The 18,192-nt window shown below is 51.1% G+C and overlaps 1 protein-coding gene across 1 annotated transcript; it reads right to left on the reverse strand.

Annotated features, from left to right (window-relative positions):
• Positions 1–5,730: 5,730 nt before the first annotated feature.
• On the reverse strand, positions 5,731–15,193 carry LOC147092082 (NLR family CARD domain-containing protein 3-like). Its single transcript, XM_085976424.1, has 3 exons — positions 15,178–15,193; positions 9,438–11,217; positions 5,731–5,821 (listed from the first exon to the last, which is right to left on the reverse strand). The coding sequence occupies exons 1-3, from the start codon at positions 15,191–15,193 to the stop codon at positions 5,731–5,733; spliced, it is 1,887 nt and encodes a 628-aa protein (XP_085832550.1).
• Positions 15,194–18,192: the final 2,999 nt, after the last annotated feature.

The raw sequence follows: 18,192 nt of genomic DNA on the forward strand, positions 1-18,192 counted from the left end.
TGGTCAGCATGACGTCGCATTACATTTTCACCAACATCTACCGTGTACATCAGGGGTCCTTGTCTGGCCCGAATTGTTCCAGATTGCCATTTCTCGTTTTTATAGTCCCTGGCTAGCACTGGTTGTCCTATTTCAAAACTCCGAGTGGGCTTGTTATTGATATGCTGGAACTGTTTGTTTTCGACTTCCCTCCGCACATTTGGTTTTAACAAGTCCAACCTGGACCGCAACCTCCTGTTATAGAACATCATGGCAGGACTTTGGTTTGTTGTTGCATGGGTGGCGTTTCGATATGCCAGTAGGAAATTGTCCACCTTGTGTTGCAGTGGAATCTGATCTTCGCTCATGGCCTTTATTGCCTTTTTGAACGTCTGTACAAACCTCTCGGCCAGCCCATTCGTAGCTGGATGATATGGGGCAGAGGTATAATGTTTCACCCCATTCTTCTTCAGGAATTTCTGGAATTCCTTTGACATGAACTGTGGTCCGTTGTCTGAACATATTTGCTCTGGCAATCCATTTCTTGCAAATATCGTTCTTAGCACCGCGATCGTCTTCTCCGAGGTAGTGGTAGTCATTTTAATCACTTCTGGCCATTTAGAATGTGCGTCCACCGCAATTAAAAACATGGAATCCATGAATGGACCAGCAAAGTCAATATGTACACATTGCCATGGGGTTGAAGGCCATTCCCATGGATGCAGCGGTGCAATTGGAGGTGCATTTTGGACTTTTTGGCACCCTGAACAGCTTTTCGTCAGATCCTCTATCTGTTGGTCGATACCCGGCCACCACACATAAGCCCTAGCAAGGCTTTTCATCTTGACTCCCCCCAGATGACCTTCATGTAGTTCTTTTAGAACTCTCTCTCTTAACTTAGGAGGGATAATCACCCTTGTTCCATACATCAATGTTCCCTGACAGATGGACAGCTATTCTCGTCTTGCTGAGAATGCCGGTAACAGTGGATCACCATGGGCTGGCCATCCCTTTACTGTCAATCCGTATACCCGGGACAGTGTCGGGTCATTCCTAGTCTCCCTTTCAATATTTGCATTGGTGACAGGTAAACATTCGATGATGGTCGAGTGAAATAACTCCACCGGGTCAACCGTCGGTGCCTCCTCCTCAGTAGGTAGTGGCAGGCGCGACAGCCCATCAGCATTACCATGCTGCTTTGTACCTTTGAATTCTATCTGATATTGATGTGCCCCTAGGAAAAGGGACCATCTCTGGAGCCTCTGTGCTGTCATCACCGAAACACCCTTCTTAGGGTTAAAAATGGATACCAACGGCTGGTGGTCTGTCAGCAGTGTAAACTTCTGGCCCTGCAGGTAATGATTAAACTTCTTTACTCCCCACACAAGGCTGAGAGCCTCCCTATCTATCTGAGCATAGTTGCGCTCAGCGGAGGTCAATGATCTGGATGCAAATGCGACTGGCCTTTCCAAGCCATTTGGCAACTTGTGTGAGAGTACTGCTCCAATACCATAAGGAGAAGCATCACAAGCTAAACGAATAGGTAGCGTTGGGTTGAAGTGAGTCAACACTTCCTCTGAGGTGATCAATGCCTTGCTTTTGCAAAAGGCCTTCTTACAGTCCTCGCTCCACTTCCATGGTACTTCTTTCTGCAAAAGAGCGTTCAGCGGGTGCAGCACCATGGATAGATTTGGCAGAAACTTATGGTAATAGTTAATCAACCCTAGGAACGACCTCAACTGGGACACATTTTCCGGAGCGGGAGCCTTCACAACAGCTTCGATCTTGTCAGGTGACTTGTGCAGCCCCTCCTGATCAATGACATGACCACAGTACGAGATCCGTTTCTGAAAGAACTCACATTTCTGGCGATTAACTCGAAGTCCATATTCCTTCAATCTGGTGAGCACCAGTTTCAAATTTGCAAAGTGTTCCTCATCGTCATCTCCTGTAATCAGGATATCGTCCAAGTAACATTGAGTGCTTGGAATTCCCTGTAATACCTGCTCCATGGCCCTCTGCCAAATTGCTGGAGCCGAAGCCACTCCAAAAACCAGTCTATTATATCGATACAAGCCTCTGTGCGTGTTGATTGTGAGATACTGGCGCGACTCTTCCTCAACTTCCATCTGTAAGTACGCTTGCGCCAGGTCTATCTTGGTGAAGTGTTTCCCGCCAGACAATGAAGCAAAGATATCCTCAATCCGCGGAAGCGGATATTGCACCGTGTGAAGCACCGGATTAACCGTGATCTTGAAGTCTCCACAGATGCGGACCTTCCCCGGTTCCCCTGGCTTGTTACTCGATGAACGCTTCATGACGGGAACAATGGGCGTGGCCCACTCACTCCAGTCCACCTTAGACAGTACTCCTGAATGTTCTAGCCCTTCCAGCTCAGCTTCCACAGCAGGTTGTATCGCATAAGGTACCGGTCTGGCTTTGAAAAATTTTGGGTTTGCATGTTCTGCAATCTTGATTTTTGCCATAATTCCTCTCAGTGTTCCCAGTCCCTGTTGGAACACCTCTTTAACCTCATCCAATATTCTGGACAATCGTTCAGGTTTGACATCTTTTTTTCCGGAATCTACCGTTATTGCTTTTAGGGAGTGCCAGTCCATATTTATTTTCCTGATCCACTCCCATCCCAGAAGTGGTGGACCTCCCTCAGGTAGTACATATAAGTCCATTCCTTGGTGTTCTTTGTCCTTGTGTACCACCTTGACTTTTATCTTTCCGATGGGGTATACTCTTTGCCCCGTGTATGTCTGCAATACTATCTCTGTATCCCGTAGGGGAATATGTGTGAATAACCTTTTGTAATCTTGCTTATTCATGGCCGTCAACGCTGATCCGGTGTCCAATTCCATCTTCACTTGGACTCCTGCTATCTGAAGTGTGACCCAGATAGTTTGTAGGTCAGCTTCCTTACTCACATTGTGAATTCTCAGACTACCCAGTTCCTTGCTGTTGGAGTCTGAATCCGAATTCTTCTCAGCCACCTTATGTACCTTTCTGCACTTTTCCTGCGGTGACTTTTTGTTGCTGGTCTTCTTTCCTGACCGGCATACTTTAGCTATGTGACCAAGCTTGCCACATTTTCTACATTCCTGATTTTTAAACCAGCATTGGTTCTGATCGTGTGTTGTCTTTCCACAACGATAAAATTTCGCTGTACCCAAAGCCATTTGATCTACGCTGAGTATCGCTGCCTTCAGCTGCATTTCCGCAGTGCCTCTCGCTGCGGCTTCGTGCGATGCTGCAATAGTGACAGCCTTATCAAGTGTAAGATCATTCTCTTCAAGCAGCCGCTTTTGTGTTCCTTCTTTCGACAATCCACACACGAATTTGTCTCTCAGTGCCTCTGTCAGTCTTTCCCCAAATTGACAGTATTTCGCTAGCTTACGCAGTTCAATTAAATACTCCGCGTTGCTTTCCTCTTTCAGTTGCGTTCTTGCATAAAATTTAAATCGTTCCGCTAACATCAGCGGTGTGGGGTTCAAATGATTTCTCAGGACAGCAACAATATTAGCGAAAGCCTGATCCGCCGGTTTAGCTGGTGATAGAAGATGCTTCAATAGCCCGTATGTCTTCGCACCCATTGAGTTTAGTAAGGTTAGTGCTTTATCTTCATCTGATATTTTATTTGCCTTACAATAAATCTCTATGCGTTCTACATACATGGCCCAATCTTCAACATCAGGATCGAAATCGTTGATGTTACCATGCTTAGGCATCCTCGCAATCTTCTTGAGAAACAAAAAGAATTTTTTTTTTTTTTTTCAAAATGGCGGTTTCCCGCGCTTGTCTTCTTCCCCCGCCTACGAAAATGGCAGCTTCCCGCGTTTGCCTTTCTCCCCCGCTGGCTGTAATGGCGATTGCTGTATTGCTGCATTCGCCCTCCCCAGCGGTTCTCAAATCGTGCCTCCCAGCCCCTCTTGCAGTCCGGTCCTTTCCCCCGGCTGCGGCTGAGTTCTCCGCGTTTTTTTTTAAATTTGATCCCGCGCCTCGCGGCCTCGGTAGCTGCCCGGCCTTTTTCCCCGGTCGCGGTCGAGCTCTCTCTCGACGCTGTTGCGGCTCCCAGCCCGCTTGCAGCCCGGTCTTTTACACCGGCTGCGTTTGCATTCACCGCGGCTCCCGTGCCTTACGCTGCCCCAGTCTCAGCGCCTCTGGCTCCGACTTCTGTCCGGCTCTTTTCCCCGGCCGTGGTCGAGTTCTCCGCCCTTATATCCTCCGTTTTTCCCTCCCCTACTTCACAGCCAACGTGGCCGACTTGCTGCTCGTCGCTGATCGGCTTACCCACCACCGTGATAGAAGGGATGATCACTGCCTGTTGCTGATGGAAGGCTTCGTGTCAGGATTCTTCCTTGCTCTTCAGACCCGAGTCTTTTCTCAGCAGGATGATGAGGGCGGATGCCTCTTCTCGATGCCCGTTAAACTGCCTTGGATATATCTCTGCCGCAGGGTAAGATCGTCATCGTCGCCACTGTTAAGTCTGTGTGTTCTAGTTATTGTTAATAAGAATCACTGCACACAGACCACAAGAGTAAATTCAACAGGTCTTTACTAGTCGGAGGTCAGGCTGAACTGCCCAATAAATCATTACACAGCACTTATATACCGGTGTGGTCACCACCAGTATTACAGTATACAGCAGCCAAGATAAAGTAGTGCATCTCTTAAAATAGTTCTCTTAAAGGTGGAACGGTTACATACACCACACTGCGATTGTTCTCCTTAGAGCAGAGAAGGTTAAGGGGAGATTGACCAGAATGGTACCAGGGATGAGGGACTTCAGTTATGTGGAGAGACTGGAGAAGCTGGGATTGTTCTCCTCAGAGCAGAGAAGGTTAAGGGGATATTGACCAGAATGGTACCAGGGATGAGGGACTTCAGTTATGTGGAGAGACTGGAGAAGCTGGGATTGCTCTCCTTAGAGCAGAGAAGGTTAAGGGGAGATTGACCAGAATGGTACCAGGGAATGAGGGACTTCAGTTACATGGAGAGACTGGAGAAGCTGGGATTGTTCTCCTTAGAGCAGAGAAGGTTAAGGGGAGATTGACCAGAATGGTACCAGGGATGAAGGACTTCAGTTATGTGGAGAGACTGGAGAAGCTGGGGTTGTTCTCCTTGGAGCAGAGAAGGTTAAGGGGAGATTGACCAGAATGGTACCAGGGATGAAGGACTTCAGTTATGTGGAGAGACTGGAGAAGCTGGGATTGTTCTCCTTGGAGCAGAGAAGGTTAAGGGGAGATTGACCAGAATGGTACCAGGGGATGAGGGACTTCAGTTATGTGGAGAGACTGGAGAAGCTGGGATTGTTCTCCTTAGAGCAGCGAAGGTTAAGAGGAGATTTGATAGAGGTGTTCAAAATCAGGAAGAGTTTAGATAGAGTAAATAAAGAGAAACTGTTTCCAATGACTGAAGGGTCGATAACCAGAGGGCACAGATTTAAGGTGATTGACAAACGAACCAGAGGCAACAGGAGGAATTACCTTTCTTACACAACGAGTGGGTAGGATTTGGAACGTTCTGCCTGATCGGGCGGTGGAAACAGATTCAATAAATCGCCTTCAAAACGGAATTCGATCAATACTTGAAGGAGAAAAAATTGCAGGGCTATGGGGAAAGAGCGGGGGAGTGGGACTGACTGGATTGCTCTTCCAAAGAGCCGGCGCAGACTCGATGGGCCGAATGGCCTCCTTCTGTGCTGTATATGTTCTGTGACTATGTTGTTGGTTCAGTTGTTGGAACTTACACAATTCTCTGTAGTTTACACTTGGGTTTCTTCAGTACGGTCGAGAGGATCTTCGCCCCCGCGTCACCGAGATTGATGCCTTTCAGCCTAAAGACACAGAGCAGGACAATTATACAATACTGATGCCACACAAACATAGAAACATAGAAGATAGGAGCAGGAGTAGGCCATTCGGCCCCTCGAGCCTGCTCCGCCATTCAATGAGATCATGGCTGATCATCCAAATTCAGTACCCGGTCCCTGCTTTCTCCCCATACCCCTTGATCCCTTTAGCCTTAAGAATTATATCCAACTCCTTCTTGAATATATTTAATGAATTGGCCTCTACTGCCTTCTGTGGTAGAAAATTCCACAGGTTCACCACTCTCTGGGTGAAGAAATTCCTCCTCATTTCTGTCCTAAATGGCTTACCCCTTATCCTTAGACTGTGACCCCTGGTTCTGGACTCCCCGACCATCGGGAACATCCTTCCTGCATCTAGTCTGTCTAGTCCTGTTAGAATTTTATAAGTTTCAATGAGATCCCCTCTCATTCTTCTAAACTCCAGCGAGTACAAGCCCAATCGACCCAATCTCTCCTCATACGTCATTCCTGCCATCCCAGGTATCAGCCTGGTGAATCTTCGCTGCACTCCCTCCATGGCAAGAACATCCTTCCTCAGATAAGGCGACCAAAACTGCACACAATACTCAAGATGTGGTCTCACCAAGGCCCTGTACAACTGCAGCAAGACATCCTTGTTCCTGTACTCAAACCCTCTCGCTACGAAGGCCAACATACCATTTGCCTTCTTAACCGCCTGCTGCACCTGCATGCTTACCTTCAGCGACTGGTGCACAAGGACACCCACATCTCGTTGCACTTCCCCTTCTCCCAACCTATTGCCATTCAGATAATAATCTGCCTTCCTGTCTCTCTCTCTCTCTCTCGCTCTGTAAGGCCAACAACCCACTTACTAAAGCCACACAGCTAGAGTGTCTGCTCGCACCAATGTTGATTGGACACTCGCCCCCCCCGCCCCGCTGTAGTGACGCGCCCAAGTTACCTAAATCCAGATCGTGTAGGCCCTGGTTGGTGCAGTTAAAGACTAGAGGTTCCCTCCCCCCTCACCAGGGGATTATGGGCGTTTAACCGGCCTGCTAGAACAGAGCTCTGGGGAGCTTCCCGATCTTGTCCAATTGCCACATCCTGGAGAGGTGCACATTGGACATCTTGGGGAGTTAAATGTTAATAAACAAATTTCCTTGTATCTTAGAACCAACAGACTTTCCAATATAAATAAAAGCTCATGGTGTAGGGGGTAACATATTGGCATGGATAGAAGATTGGCTAGCTAACAGGAAACAGAGTGTGGGGATAAATGGGTCATTTTCTGATTGGCAAGATGTAACGAGTGGTGTGCCACAGGGATCGGTGCTGGGGCCTCAGCTTGTTACAATTTATATAAATGATTTGGATGAAGGGACCGAAGGTGTGGTTGCTAAATTTGCTGATGACACAAAGATAGGTAGGAAAGTAAATTGTGAAGAGGACACAAGGAGACTACAAAGGGATAGAGATAGGTTAGGTGAGTGGCCAAAGATCTGGCAAATGGAGTATAATGTGGGAAAATGTGAAGTTGTCCATTTTGGCAGGAAGAATAAAAAAGAAGCATATTATCTAAATGGTGAGAGATTGCAGAGCTCTGAGATGCAGAGGGATCTGGGTGTCCTAGTGCATGAATCACAAAAGGTTACTATGCAGGTACAGCAAGTAATTAGGAAAGCTAATAGAATGTTATCGTTTATTGCGAGGGGAATTGAATACAAAAGTAGGGAAGTTATGCTTCAGTTATACAGGGCATTGGTGAGACCACATCTGGAGTACTGTGTACAGTATTGGTCTCCTTATTTAAGGAAGGATGTAAATGCGTTGGAAGCAGTTCAGAGAAGGTTTACTAGACTAATACCTGGAATGGGTGGGTTGTCCTATGAGGAAAGGTTGGACAGGCTAGGCTTGTATCTACTGGAGTTTAGAAGAGTAAGAGGTGACTTGATTGAAACATAGAAGATCCTGAGGGGTCTGGACAGGGGGGATGTGGAGAGGGTGTTTCCTCTTGTGGGAGAATCTAGAACTAGGGGTCACTGTTTAAAAATAAGGGGTCGCCCATTTAAGACAGAGATGAGGAGAAATCTTTTCTCACAGAGGGTCGTGAATCTTTGGGACTCTCTTCCTCAGAGGGCGGTGGAAGCAGAGTCTGTGAATATTTTTAAGGCAGAGGTAGAGAGATTCCTGGTAAGCAAGGGGGTGAAAGGTTATCGGGGATAGGCGGGAATGTGGAGTAATCAGACCAGCCCTGATCTTATTGAATGGCGGAGCAGGCTCGAGGGGCCGAGCGGCCGACTCCTGCTCCTAGTTCATATGTTCGTATAAACAGGGTGGCTTTGAAGGGTTGGGAGGGGATAGCATGGCTTGCCTTCTGCTCTTAGCGTCGAGTGTTATACACGAGAAGTGCTTGTGCAAGGAATACGTGACACTAACGACGTCAGCCATGCGATTTTTTTTTTTACTCGTTCAAGGGATGTTTATTATCAGGGCAGAGTATTTCTGAACGCCAATAGATTGAGAGAAGGGGAAGTGCAACGAGACCTGGGTGTCCTTGTACACCAGTCGCTGAAGGTAAGCATGCAGGTGCAGCAGGCGGTTAAGAAGGCAAATGGTATGTTGGCCTTCATAGCGAGAGGATTCGAGTACAGGAACAAGGATGTCTTGCTGCAGTTGTACAGGGCCTTGGTGAGACCACACCTTGAGTATTGTGTGCAGTTTTGGTCGCCTTATCTGAGGAAGGATGTTCTTGCCATGGAGCAAAATAGGAGTAGGAGTAGGCCATTCGGCCCTTTGAGCCTGCTCCGCCATTCAATATGATCATGGCTGATCCTCTATCTCAATCCCATATTCCTGCACTCTCCCCATACCCCTAGATGCCTTTTGTGTCTAGAAATCTATCTATCTCCTTCTTTAATATATTCAGTGACTTGGCCTCCACAGCCCTCTGTGGTAGAGAATTCCACAGGTTCACCGCCCTCTGAGTGAAGAAATTTCTCCTCATCCCAGTCCTAAATGTCCTACCCCGTATCCTGAGACTGTGACCCCTCGTTCTAGACCCCCCAGCCAGGGGAAACATCCTCCCTGCATCCAGTCTGTCCAGCCCGGTCAGGATTTTATACGTTTCATTGAGATCCCCTCTCATTCTTCTAAACTCTAGTGAATACAGGCCTAGTCGACCCAATCTCTCCTCATATGACAGTCCTGCCATCCCAGGAATCAGTCTGGTGAACCTTCGCTGCACTCCCTCTATGGCAAGTATATCCTTTTTTAGGTAAGGAGACCAAAACTGCCCACAGTACTCCAGGTGTGGTCTCACCAAGGCCCTGTATAACTGTAGTAAGACATCCTTGGTCCTGTACTCAAATCCTCTTGCAGTGGAGGCCAACATACCATTTGCCTTCCTAACTGCTTGCTGCACCTGCATGCTTGCTGGCTCCCTCCTAGTCCTCCCAGGCCTCAGGAGAGAACCAGCGTTCGTGCTGGAGCGCCGTTCCCCAGGGGGTGAGATTGAGTGTTGGCGCCCACCAGGAGGTGGGGAAGGCTTGAAAGGGGCGAGGTGGCCTAGCGAACCCACCGAGGCCTGAGCGCGAGCGAGCGAACAACGAGTGGGACGTACCTCAGAATCTTGCAGCGGTGGAGGGCGGGAGCCAACCGGGCCAGGCCCTCGTTGGCGAGTCGGCAGTTGTCCAGGTCGAGTTCCTCCAGGGCCTCGCAGAGCTGGATGAGCGGGGAGAGGGCGGCGCAGTCCATGGCGGTGAGGCCCAGGGCCCGGTGGGGTTCCTGGTCCCCCAGTCTGAGGGCCTCGAGTGAACCCAGGCTGCCCTGGACCAGCTTCCGGCTCTGCGACTCCAGCAGGTTGTAGATGGCCTCCATCAGGCCCGGGTGTGGGCCTGGCCCCCCGGCCCCGCCGCCCACCGCCTTCTCCAGCAGCTCGGTCTTCAGCCAGCCCGAAGCCTGGGCCGCGGTTTGGCCAGGCAGCTGGCCCAGTGCCTCCTCCAGCGGGCGGGAAGTCCCCGGGGCTGAGAGGCCCACCACGAAGCGGAGGAAGAGCTGGTAGCGCCCGTCAGGCTCCCGCTGGGCCTGGCTCAGTAGGCCCGGCAGGTCTTTCCCCGGCGGGGCCAGGTACTGGGCCAGGGCCGCCAGGAAGTCCTGCACGGATGGGTGCAGGAAAGTGTAGACACCTCCCCCATCGCCCCCGCAGGTCTCATCCTTGGCCAGGAGCTCCGTCAGGTGACCCCCGACGAACTGAGAGCCCTTGATCTTGTGAGCCGCCAGCTGCTTCTCGGAGAGCAAGGCGCTCCGGTTGGCCAGGGCGTCGAAGGCCAACTTGCCCAGCTTGAGCAGGGTGTCGCGGGGGCTGCCGATCTCCCGGCCGTACGCCCGCAGCACCTGGAGCAGGTAGTTGGCCAGCAGCTGCGTGAGGGTCTTGGGCGGCGGGTCCTTGCCCGCGACCCCTGCTCGCTGGGCCAGGGCCGGGCCTAGCGAGGCGACAGCCACCTGGCAGCCGAGGGGCTCTTGGCAAATGGCGGCGAGCAGCTCGTTCTCCCCCAGGTATCTCAGCGCCTCGGCAGCCAGCCTGGGGCTGCCCAGGCACTTCTCCAAGTAGTCCTTCTGCTCCGGGGCGGAGAATCCCAGGATCTCGGCCCAGGTGTCCACCCGCCCTCCTTTTTCTCCTCCTCCCAGGGCCTCCAGGGCTGAGGGGCGGCCTGTGATCAGGACCGAGCAACCGGGCAGCGTTGTCCCCCTCCACAGGCCTCCGACGATGCCCGGGATCTCCCCCTCGCCATCCCCCTCCTCCTCCCGGGCCTTTCCACCCAGCTCCAGCCGGCCCCGAAACTCATCTAGCCCGTCGAAGACGAACAGCAAGCCCTCGTCCTGGCCCCAGAGGGCGTCCAGCACCCCGGACAGGTAGGGATAGGCCTCGGACACCATGGCCTTCAGGCTGGTCCTTTTCCCCAGCCCGGCGTTGAGGTCCCGGAACCGGAACCGGAAGAGGAAGCGGAACCGGGGGTAGGCCTTGCCGGCCGCCCAGTCCCGAGCCAACATCTGGACAGCGGTGGTCTTGCCGGCTCCGGCCACCCCGGACAGAGCCGCCCTCTGACCCCCACTGACCCCCTGGCTCCCCCCCAGGCCCTTGTCCAGGAAGAGGCCCAGCTCCACCCTGTCCAGCCGGCCCGCCTCCAGCGCCCGGCAACGCTCCTCCTGGACCCTCCACTTGGCCAGCAGCTCGTGAACGCTCGCCAGCTCGCCCGGCGCCATCGCCACGACGATGGGGCAGGTGTAACGCTCGCACAGCGCCACCGCTTGCACCTTCCCCCGTCCCCGCCCCTGCCCCGAGTAGATGTTCAGGCTCTCCGTCTCCTTCAGCAGTGCCTCCTTGTGCTGACGTTCGGCCTCTGCAACGGGAAGAGAGATTTAGGTGTCCTCGTGCAAGAAACACAGAGTTAGCATGCAGGTACATAGAAACATAGAAGATAGGAGCAGGAGTAGGCCATTCGTCTCCTCGAGCCTGCTCCGCCATTAATGAGATCATGGCTGATCATCCAAATTCAGTACCCTGTCCCTGCTTTCTCCCCATATCCCTTGATCCCTTTAGCCTTAAGAAATATATCTAACTCCTTCTTGAATATATTGAATAAGTTGGCCTCCACTGCCTTCTGTGGTAGAGAATTCCACAGGTTCACCACTCTCTGTGTGAAGAAATTCCTCCTCATTTCTGTCCTAAATGGCTTACCCCTTATCCTTAGACTGTGACCCCTGGTTCTGGACTCCCCCTCCATCGGGAACATCCTTCCTGCATCTAGTCTGTCTAGTCCTGTTAGAATTTTATAAGTTTCAATGAGATCCCCTCTCATTCTTCTAAACTCTAGCAAATACAAGCCCAATCGACCCAATCTCTCTTCATACGTCATTCCTGCCATCCCAGGTATCAGTCTGGTGAATCTTCGCTGCACTCCCTCCATGGCAAGAACATCCTTCCTCAGATAAGGTGACCAAAACTGCACACAATACTCAAGGTGTGGCCTCACCAAGGCCCTGTACAACTGCAGCAAGAAATCCTTGCTCCTGTATTCGAATCCTCTCGCTATGAAGGCCAACATACCATTTGCCTTCTTAACCGCCTGCTGCACCTGCATGCTTACCTTCAGCGGCTGGTGCACAAGGACACCCAGGTCTCGTTGCACTTCCCCTTCTCCCAATCTATTGCCGTTCAGATAATAATCTGTCTTCCTGTTTTTGCCACCAAAGTGGATAACCTCACATTTATCCACATACTGCATCTGCCATGCATCTGCCCAATCACCCAACCTGTCCAAATCATACTGGAGTTTCTCGGCATCCTCCTCACAGCACAAACGCCCACCCAGCATTGTGTTGTCTGCAAACCTGGAGATATTCCATCTAGTTTCCTCGTCTAGATCATTAATACAGCAAGCAATTAGGAAGGCAAATGTCATGTTGGCCTTTATTGCAAGGGGGTTGGAGTATAAGTGTAAGGAAGTCTTGCTACAACTGTACAGGGCCTTGGTGAGACCACACCTGGAGTACTGTGCACAGTTTTGGTCTCTATATCTTTTTTAAAATTCGCTTATCAGATCTGGGCATCGCTGACAAGGCCAGCATTTATTGCCCATCCCTAGTTGCCCTTGAGAAGGTGGTGGTGAGCCGCCTTCTTGAACCGCTGCAGTCCGTGTGGTGAAGGTGCTCCCACAGTGCTGTTAGGGAGGGAGTTCCAGGATTTTGACCCAGCGACGATGAAGGAACGGCGATATATTTCCAAGTCAGGATGGTGTGTGACTCGGAGGGGAACTTGGAGGTGGTGGTGTTCCCATGCGTCTGCTGCCCTTGTCCTTCTAGGTGGAAGAGGTCGCGGGTTTGGGAGGTGCTGCCGAAGAAGCCTTGGCGAGTTGCTGCAGTGCATCTTGTAGATGGTACACACTGCAGCCACGGTGTGCTGGTGGTGGAGGGAGTGAATGTTTAAGGTGGTGGATGGGGTGTCAATCAAGCGGGCTGCTTTGTCCTGGGTGGTGTCGAGCTTCTTGAGTGTTGTTGGAGCTGCACTCATCCAGGCAAGTGGAGAGTATTCCATCACACTCCTGACTTGTGCCTTGTAGATGGTGGAAAGGCTTTGGGGAGTCAGGAGGTGAGACACTCGCCGCAGAATAAGGAAGGACATACTTGCCTTGGAGTCGATGCAACGAAGGTTCACCAGATTGATTCCTGGGATGAGAGGGCTGTCCTATGATGAGAGATTGTGTAGAATGGGCCGATACTCTCTGGAGTTTAGAAGAATGTGGTGATCTCATTTAAACTTACAAGATCCTGAGGGGGATTGACAGGGTAGATGCTGAGAGGTTGTTTCCCCCTGGCTGGAGAGTCCAGAACTAGGAGGCATAGTCTGAGAATAAGGGGTCGGCCATTTAGGACTGAGTTGAGAAATTTCTTCACTCAGAGGGAGGTGAATCTTTGGAATTCTCTGCCCCAGAGGGCTGCGGAGGCTCAGTCTTTGAGTATATTCAAGACTGAGATCGAGAGATTTTTGAATATTAAGGGAATCAAGGGATATGGGGATCGGGCGGGAAAGTGGAGTCGAGGTAGATGATCAGCCATGATCTCATTGAATGGCGGAGCAGGCTCGAGGGGCCGTGTGGCCGACTCCTGCTCCTATTTCTTATGAGAAAAGCAACAAAGGGTAAGGGGTCAGTGAAAGGTCGGGCCATGGTCTCCAGGGCAGGCTCAAGGACGACAGTTGCTCATGTTAGCGGAACAAAACTGCACGGGTCTCACATCACAGCATCGGGATCAGGGTCAGGCTCAGGGTCTGTGTCAGTCTATGGAGGATTTGTAAATGACAAGGATGATTTTGGTTAGGGTCAGGGTCAAGATCAAGGTAAGGGTCAGGGTCAGGGGAAGATTAAGGGTCAGGGTCAGGATTAAGGTTAGGGTCAGGGGCAGGGTCAGGACCAGGGTCAAGGTTAGGGTCAGGGTCAGGATCAGGGGCAGTGGCAGGGTCAGGACCAGGGTCAAGGTTAGGGTCAGGGGAAGATTAAGGGTCAGGGTCAGGGTCAAGATCAAGGTTAGGGTCAGGGGCAGGACCAAGGTCAAGGTTAGGGTCAGGGGCAGGGTCAGGACCAGGGTCAAGGTTAGAGTCAGGGGAAGATTATGGGTCAGGGTCAGGGTCAAGATCAAGGTTAGGGTCAGGATCAAGGTCAGGGCAGGGTCAAGGTTAGGGTCAGGGGAAGATTAAGGGTCAAGGTCAAGATCAAGGTTAGGGTCAGGATCAAGGTCAGGACCAGGGTCAAGGTTAGGGTCAGGGGAAGATTAAGGGTCAGGGTCAGGGTCAAGATCAAGGTTAGGGTCAGGGGCAGGACCAAGGTCAAGGTTAGGGTCAGGGTCAGGGGCAGGGTCAGGACCAGGGTCAAGGTTAGAGTCAGGGGAAGATTATGGGTCAGGGTCAAGATCAAGGTTAGGGTCAGGATCAAGGTCAGGGGCAGGGTCAGGGTCAGGACCAGGGTCAAGGTTAGGGTCAGGTTCAGGGGCAGGGTCAGGACCCGGGTCAAGGTTAGGGTCAGGGGAAGATTAAGGGTCAGGGTCAGGGTCAAAGTTAGGGTCAGGCGCAGGGTCAGGACCAGGGTCAAGGTTAGGCTCTGGGTCAGGGGAAGATTAAGGGTCAGGGTCAAGATCAAGGTTAGGGTCAGGGTCAGGATCAAGGTTAGGGTCAGGGTCAAGGTTAGGATCAGGGTCAGGGGCAGGGTCAGGGGCAGGGGCAGGGTCAGGGGCAGGGTCAGGACCAGGGTCAAGGTTAGGGTCAGGGTCAGGGTATGGGGAAGATTAAGGGTCAGGGTCAGTGTCAGGGGAAGATTAAGGGTCAGGGTCAAGATCAAGGTTAGGGTCAGGGTCAGGACCAGGGTCAAGGTTAGGGTCAGGGGCAGGGGCAGGAGCAGGGTCAGGGTCAGGACCAGGGTCAAGGTAAGGGTCAGGGGAAGATTAAGGGGCAGGGGCAGGGTCAGGGGCAGGGGCAGGGTCAGGGTTGGTGAGCGAGGGTCAGAGGTCGGGAATCAGTGCTCCAGGATTTGGTGCCCAGATTCGGGTATAGGGTCAGGATTAGAATCAGGGTTGGGCCTATTGTAGGACTCAGGGTTTGGGGTTTGGAGCTCAGCTCTGGTGTCCTGAGGAACACTGCGGCGGCCGAGCGGCCTTCAATGGCAGGCTTCAGAGTGAGCGATATCCCGATTACGTTCTCCACGTTATGTGCAGGGCGGAGGGGAGCCGGGGAGCACAAACCCCATCCCAAATCCCTTTAGATCATGTCCCTGCCCCCACCCGCACCCTGCGTCAAGCCACTGCGCGGTTACCTGCGAGATCAGCCATGGCAATGGCCAGCGATGGGACTGCTCCCCACCCCGCCCTGTGCTCAGTTAGGAAGACAGATGTTTTCTTCCCCGGCGGGAAAGGCCGCAGCCTGCGTCACTTCACCTGTAACAACAGAAGCCGGCTGGTTAATGGTTAATCCCAGGCCTGCTGAAGGGGCCTTGAGTGAATTCTACTGGACCGGTTACAAATCCGGGATAAAGCCCTTGGTCAGGACTCAGTTCTGGCAGGTGAAGGAAGGCTGCGGGCCTTGCTTTACCCCGAGGTCTCGGCCTAGCGTTCCTCACTACATTGAGGATCAATAGATAGAGAGAGAGAGAGAGTGAGATAGATAGATCGCTAGAGACAGACAGAAAGAGAGAGAGACTGTTAAGTCCGTGAATGATTGAGACACGGACTAGCAGGAGAGAAACAAACAGAACTTTACTGGTGAAAGGCATAAACGAATCTAACAAAACAGAGGCTCTCTAGCGCCTTTTATACAGGGGTGGTCACTGCCGGTACTGCAGTCTGAGACCAGTTATTCTCTTAAAGGTACATACACAACAATTCCTCCCCTTTTAGATAAACAGAACATAACATTCATTTAACAACTAATGATAACGAGTTACAATCACAATTACTGTTGCTAGATACATTGGTTAAGTTTAAACAATTATAAGTTCAGTCTTTGAGGAGGCTTCCTAATTCTGTCTGGATAACGCCTCTTTGGAGTAACAGGTTCTTCTGGCAATGTTGAGTCGGAATCAATGTCGTTGTTTGGTTCACCTGCTTCCAATATTACCGGGTCTGCGGTAGCTGCAATTGGAACGTCGATTTCATTACCAGGTGTATCAGATCGTGGTGTGGAGTTGACGTTTTCCAATGACTCTAGAATCTGGTCAGCATGGCGTCTTACAATGCTCTCCCCAACGTCCACGGTATACATGAGAGGTCCTTGTCGTGTACAAATCGTTCCTGGCTGCCATTTCTCAGTGCGGTAGTCCCGGGCCAAAACTGGTTGACCTTTCTTAAAACTCCTGGTCGGCCTTTCATTCATATTCTGAAATTGCCTGTTCTCCACATCTCTTCGGACGTTTGGCTTAACCAAATCCAAGCGGCATCGTAGTCTTCAATTGAAGAACATCATGGCTGGAGTTTGGTTGGTAACCGCATGTGTCGCATTCCGGTAGGCAAACAAGAAGTTGTCCACCTTGTGTTGTAGGGGTATATCTTCATTACACATTGCCTTGATAGCCTTCTTGAATGTTTGGACAAACCTCTCGGCCAATCCATTAGTGGCTGGATGAGATGGGGCAGATGTGTAATGCTTAAAACCATTGTTCTTTAAGAACCTCCGGAACTCTTCAGACACAAACTGTGGTCCATTGTCAGAGCAAATCTGTTCAGGCAGCCCATTCCTGGCGAATTTGGTTCGTAAAACTGTGATAGTTTTTTCCGTGGTGGTTGAGGACATTTTTATTACCTCTGGCCACTTTGAATGTGCATCCACCACAATTAAAAACATCGAGTCCATGAAGGGACCAGCAAAATCAATGTGCACCCTTTGCCATGGAGATGAGGGCCACTCCCATGGATGCAGAGGAGCTTGTGGTGGGGCGTTTTGGACCTTCTGGCATCCTGCACAGCTCTTGGTCATCTCTTCGATTTCTCTATCGATTCCCGGCCACCACACAAACGCTCTGGCTAAGCTCTTCATTTTTACCCCACCCAGATGACCCTCATGAAGCTCATTGAGCACTCTATCCGTCAACTTAGGTGGAATTACTACTCTGGATCCACACATCAAGGTTCCTCTGCACACTGACAGCTGTTCTCTTCTCGGCGAGAATGCTGGCAGCAGTGGTTCGCCATGTGCTGGCCATCCCTTCACCGTTAAATCATAGACCCGTGATAGTGTCGGGTCATTCCGTGTTTCCTTTTCTATGTTTGCATTCGTCACAGGGAGACATTCGACTATGGTCGAGTGGAATAACTCCATTGGATCCACTGCAAGGTCTTCTTCTTCCACCGTCGGCAACGGTAGACGTGACAATCCATCAGCATTTCCATGCTGTTTAGTTCCTTTGTACTCAATGTCATATTGGTGTGCCCCTAGGAAAAGGGACCATCTCTGCAGCCGTTGTGCTGTCATTATTGGTACGCCCTTCTGAGGGTTGAAAATGGAGACAAGAGGTTGATGATCGGTTAGTAGAGTAAATTTTTGACCGTGCAGATAGTGATTGAACTTCTTCACCCCCCACACTAGGCTGAGGGCCTCTCTGTCAATCTGGGCGTAGTTACGCTCGGCAGAAGTTAACGAGCGTGACGCAAAAGCTATCGGCCTCTCCGAACCATCAAGGAATTTATGTGACAGTACCGCCCCAATGCCGTAGGGAGACGCATCACACGCCAGCCTGATTGGCAGTGCTGGGTTGTAGTGAGCCAATACTTCCTTTGAAGTGATTAAGTCCTTACTCTTCTGAAAAGCACGCTTACAATCATCGCTCCATTTCCATGCTACCCCCGTTCGTAGCAGGGCGTTCAGTGGGTGCAGAATTGTCGACAAATTCGGCAAAAACTTATCACAGTAATTCACCAACCCGAGGAATGACCTCAGCTGCGACACATTTTCAGGCGCTGGGGCCTTAACAACCGCTTCAATTTTGTCAGGGGACTTATGTAACCCCTCTTCATCAATCACGTGGCCACAATACGATATCTGTTTCTTTAAAAATTCGCACTTGGGGTGGTTGGCTCGCAGCCCATGTTCCCGTAGTCTAGTGAGCACCTGTTCTAGGTTGTTAAGGTGTTCACTGTCATCTTCACCTGTTACAAGGATGTCGTCCAAGTAACGCTGAGTCCCCGGAATCCCTTGCAGGACTTGTTCCATCGCTCTTTGCCATATCGCCGGAGCCGATGCTACTCCGAATACCAATCGATGATACTGGTAAAGACCTTTGTGAGTGTTTATCGTGAGATACTTCCTAGAGGACTCTTCAACCTCCATCTGCAAATAT

Source organism: Somniosus microcephalus, unplaced genomic scaffold (genome assembly GCF_052327205.1).
Source record: "Somniosus microcephalus isolate GS21.2 unplaced genomic scaffold, FLI_Smic_1.0 unresolved_chr2, whole genome shotgun sequence".
Classification (NCBI taxonomy): domain Eukaryota; kingdom Metazoa; phylum Chordata; class Chondrichthyes; order Squaliformes; family Somniosidae; genus Somniosus; species Somniosus microcephalus.

Coding starts and splice junctions, on each gene's coding strand:
- LOC147092082 (XM_085976424.1), bottom strand. Junction 5,822..9,437: donor CACCGCTGCAAGATTCTGAG/GTACGTCCCACT, acceptor CTGTGTCTTTAG/GCTGAAAGGCATCAATCTCG.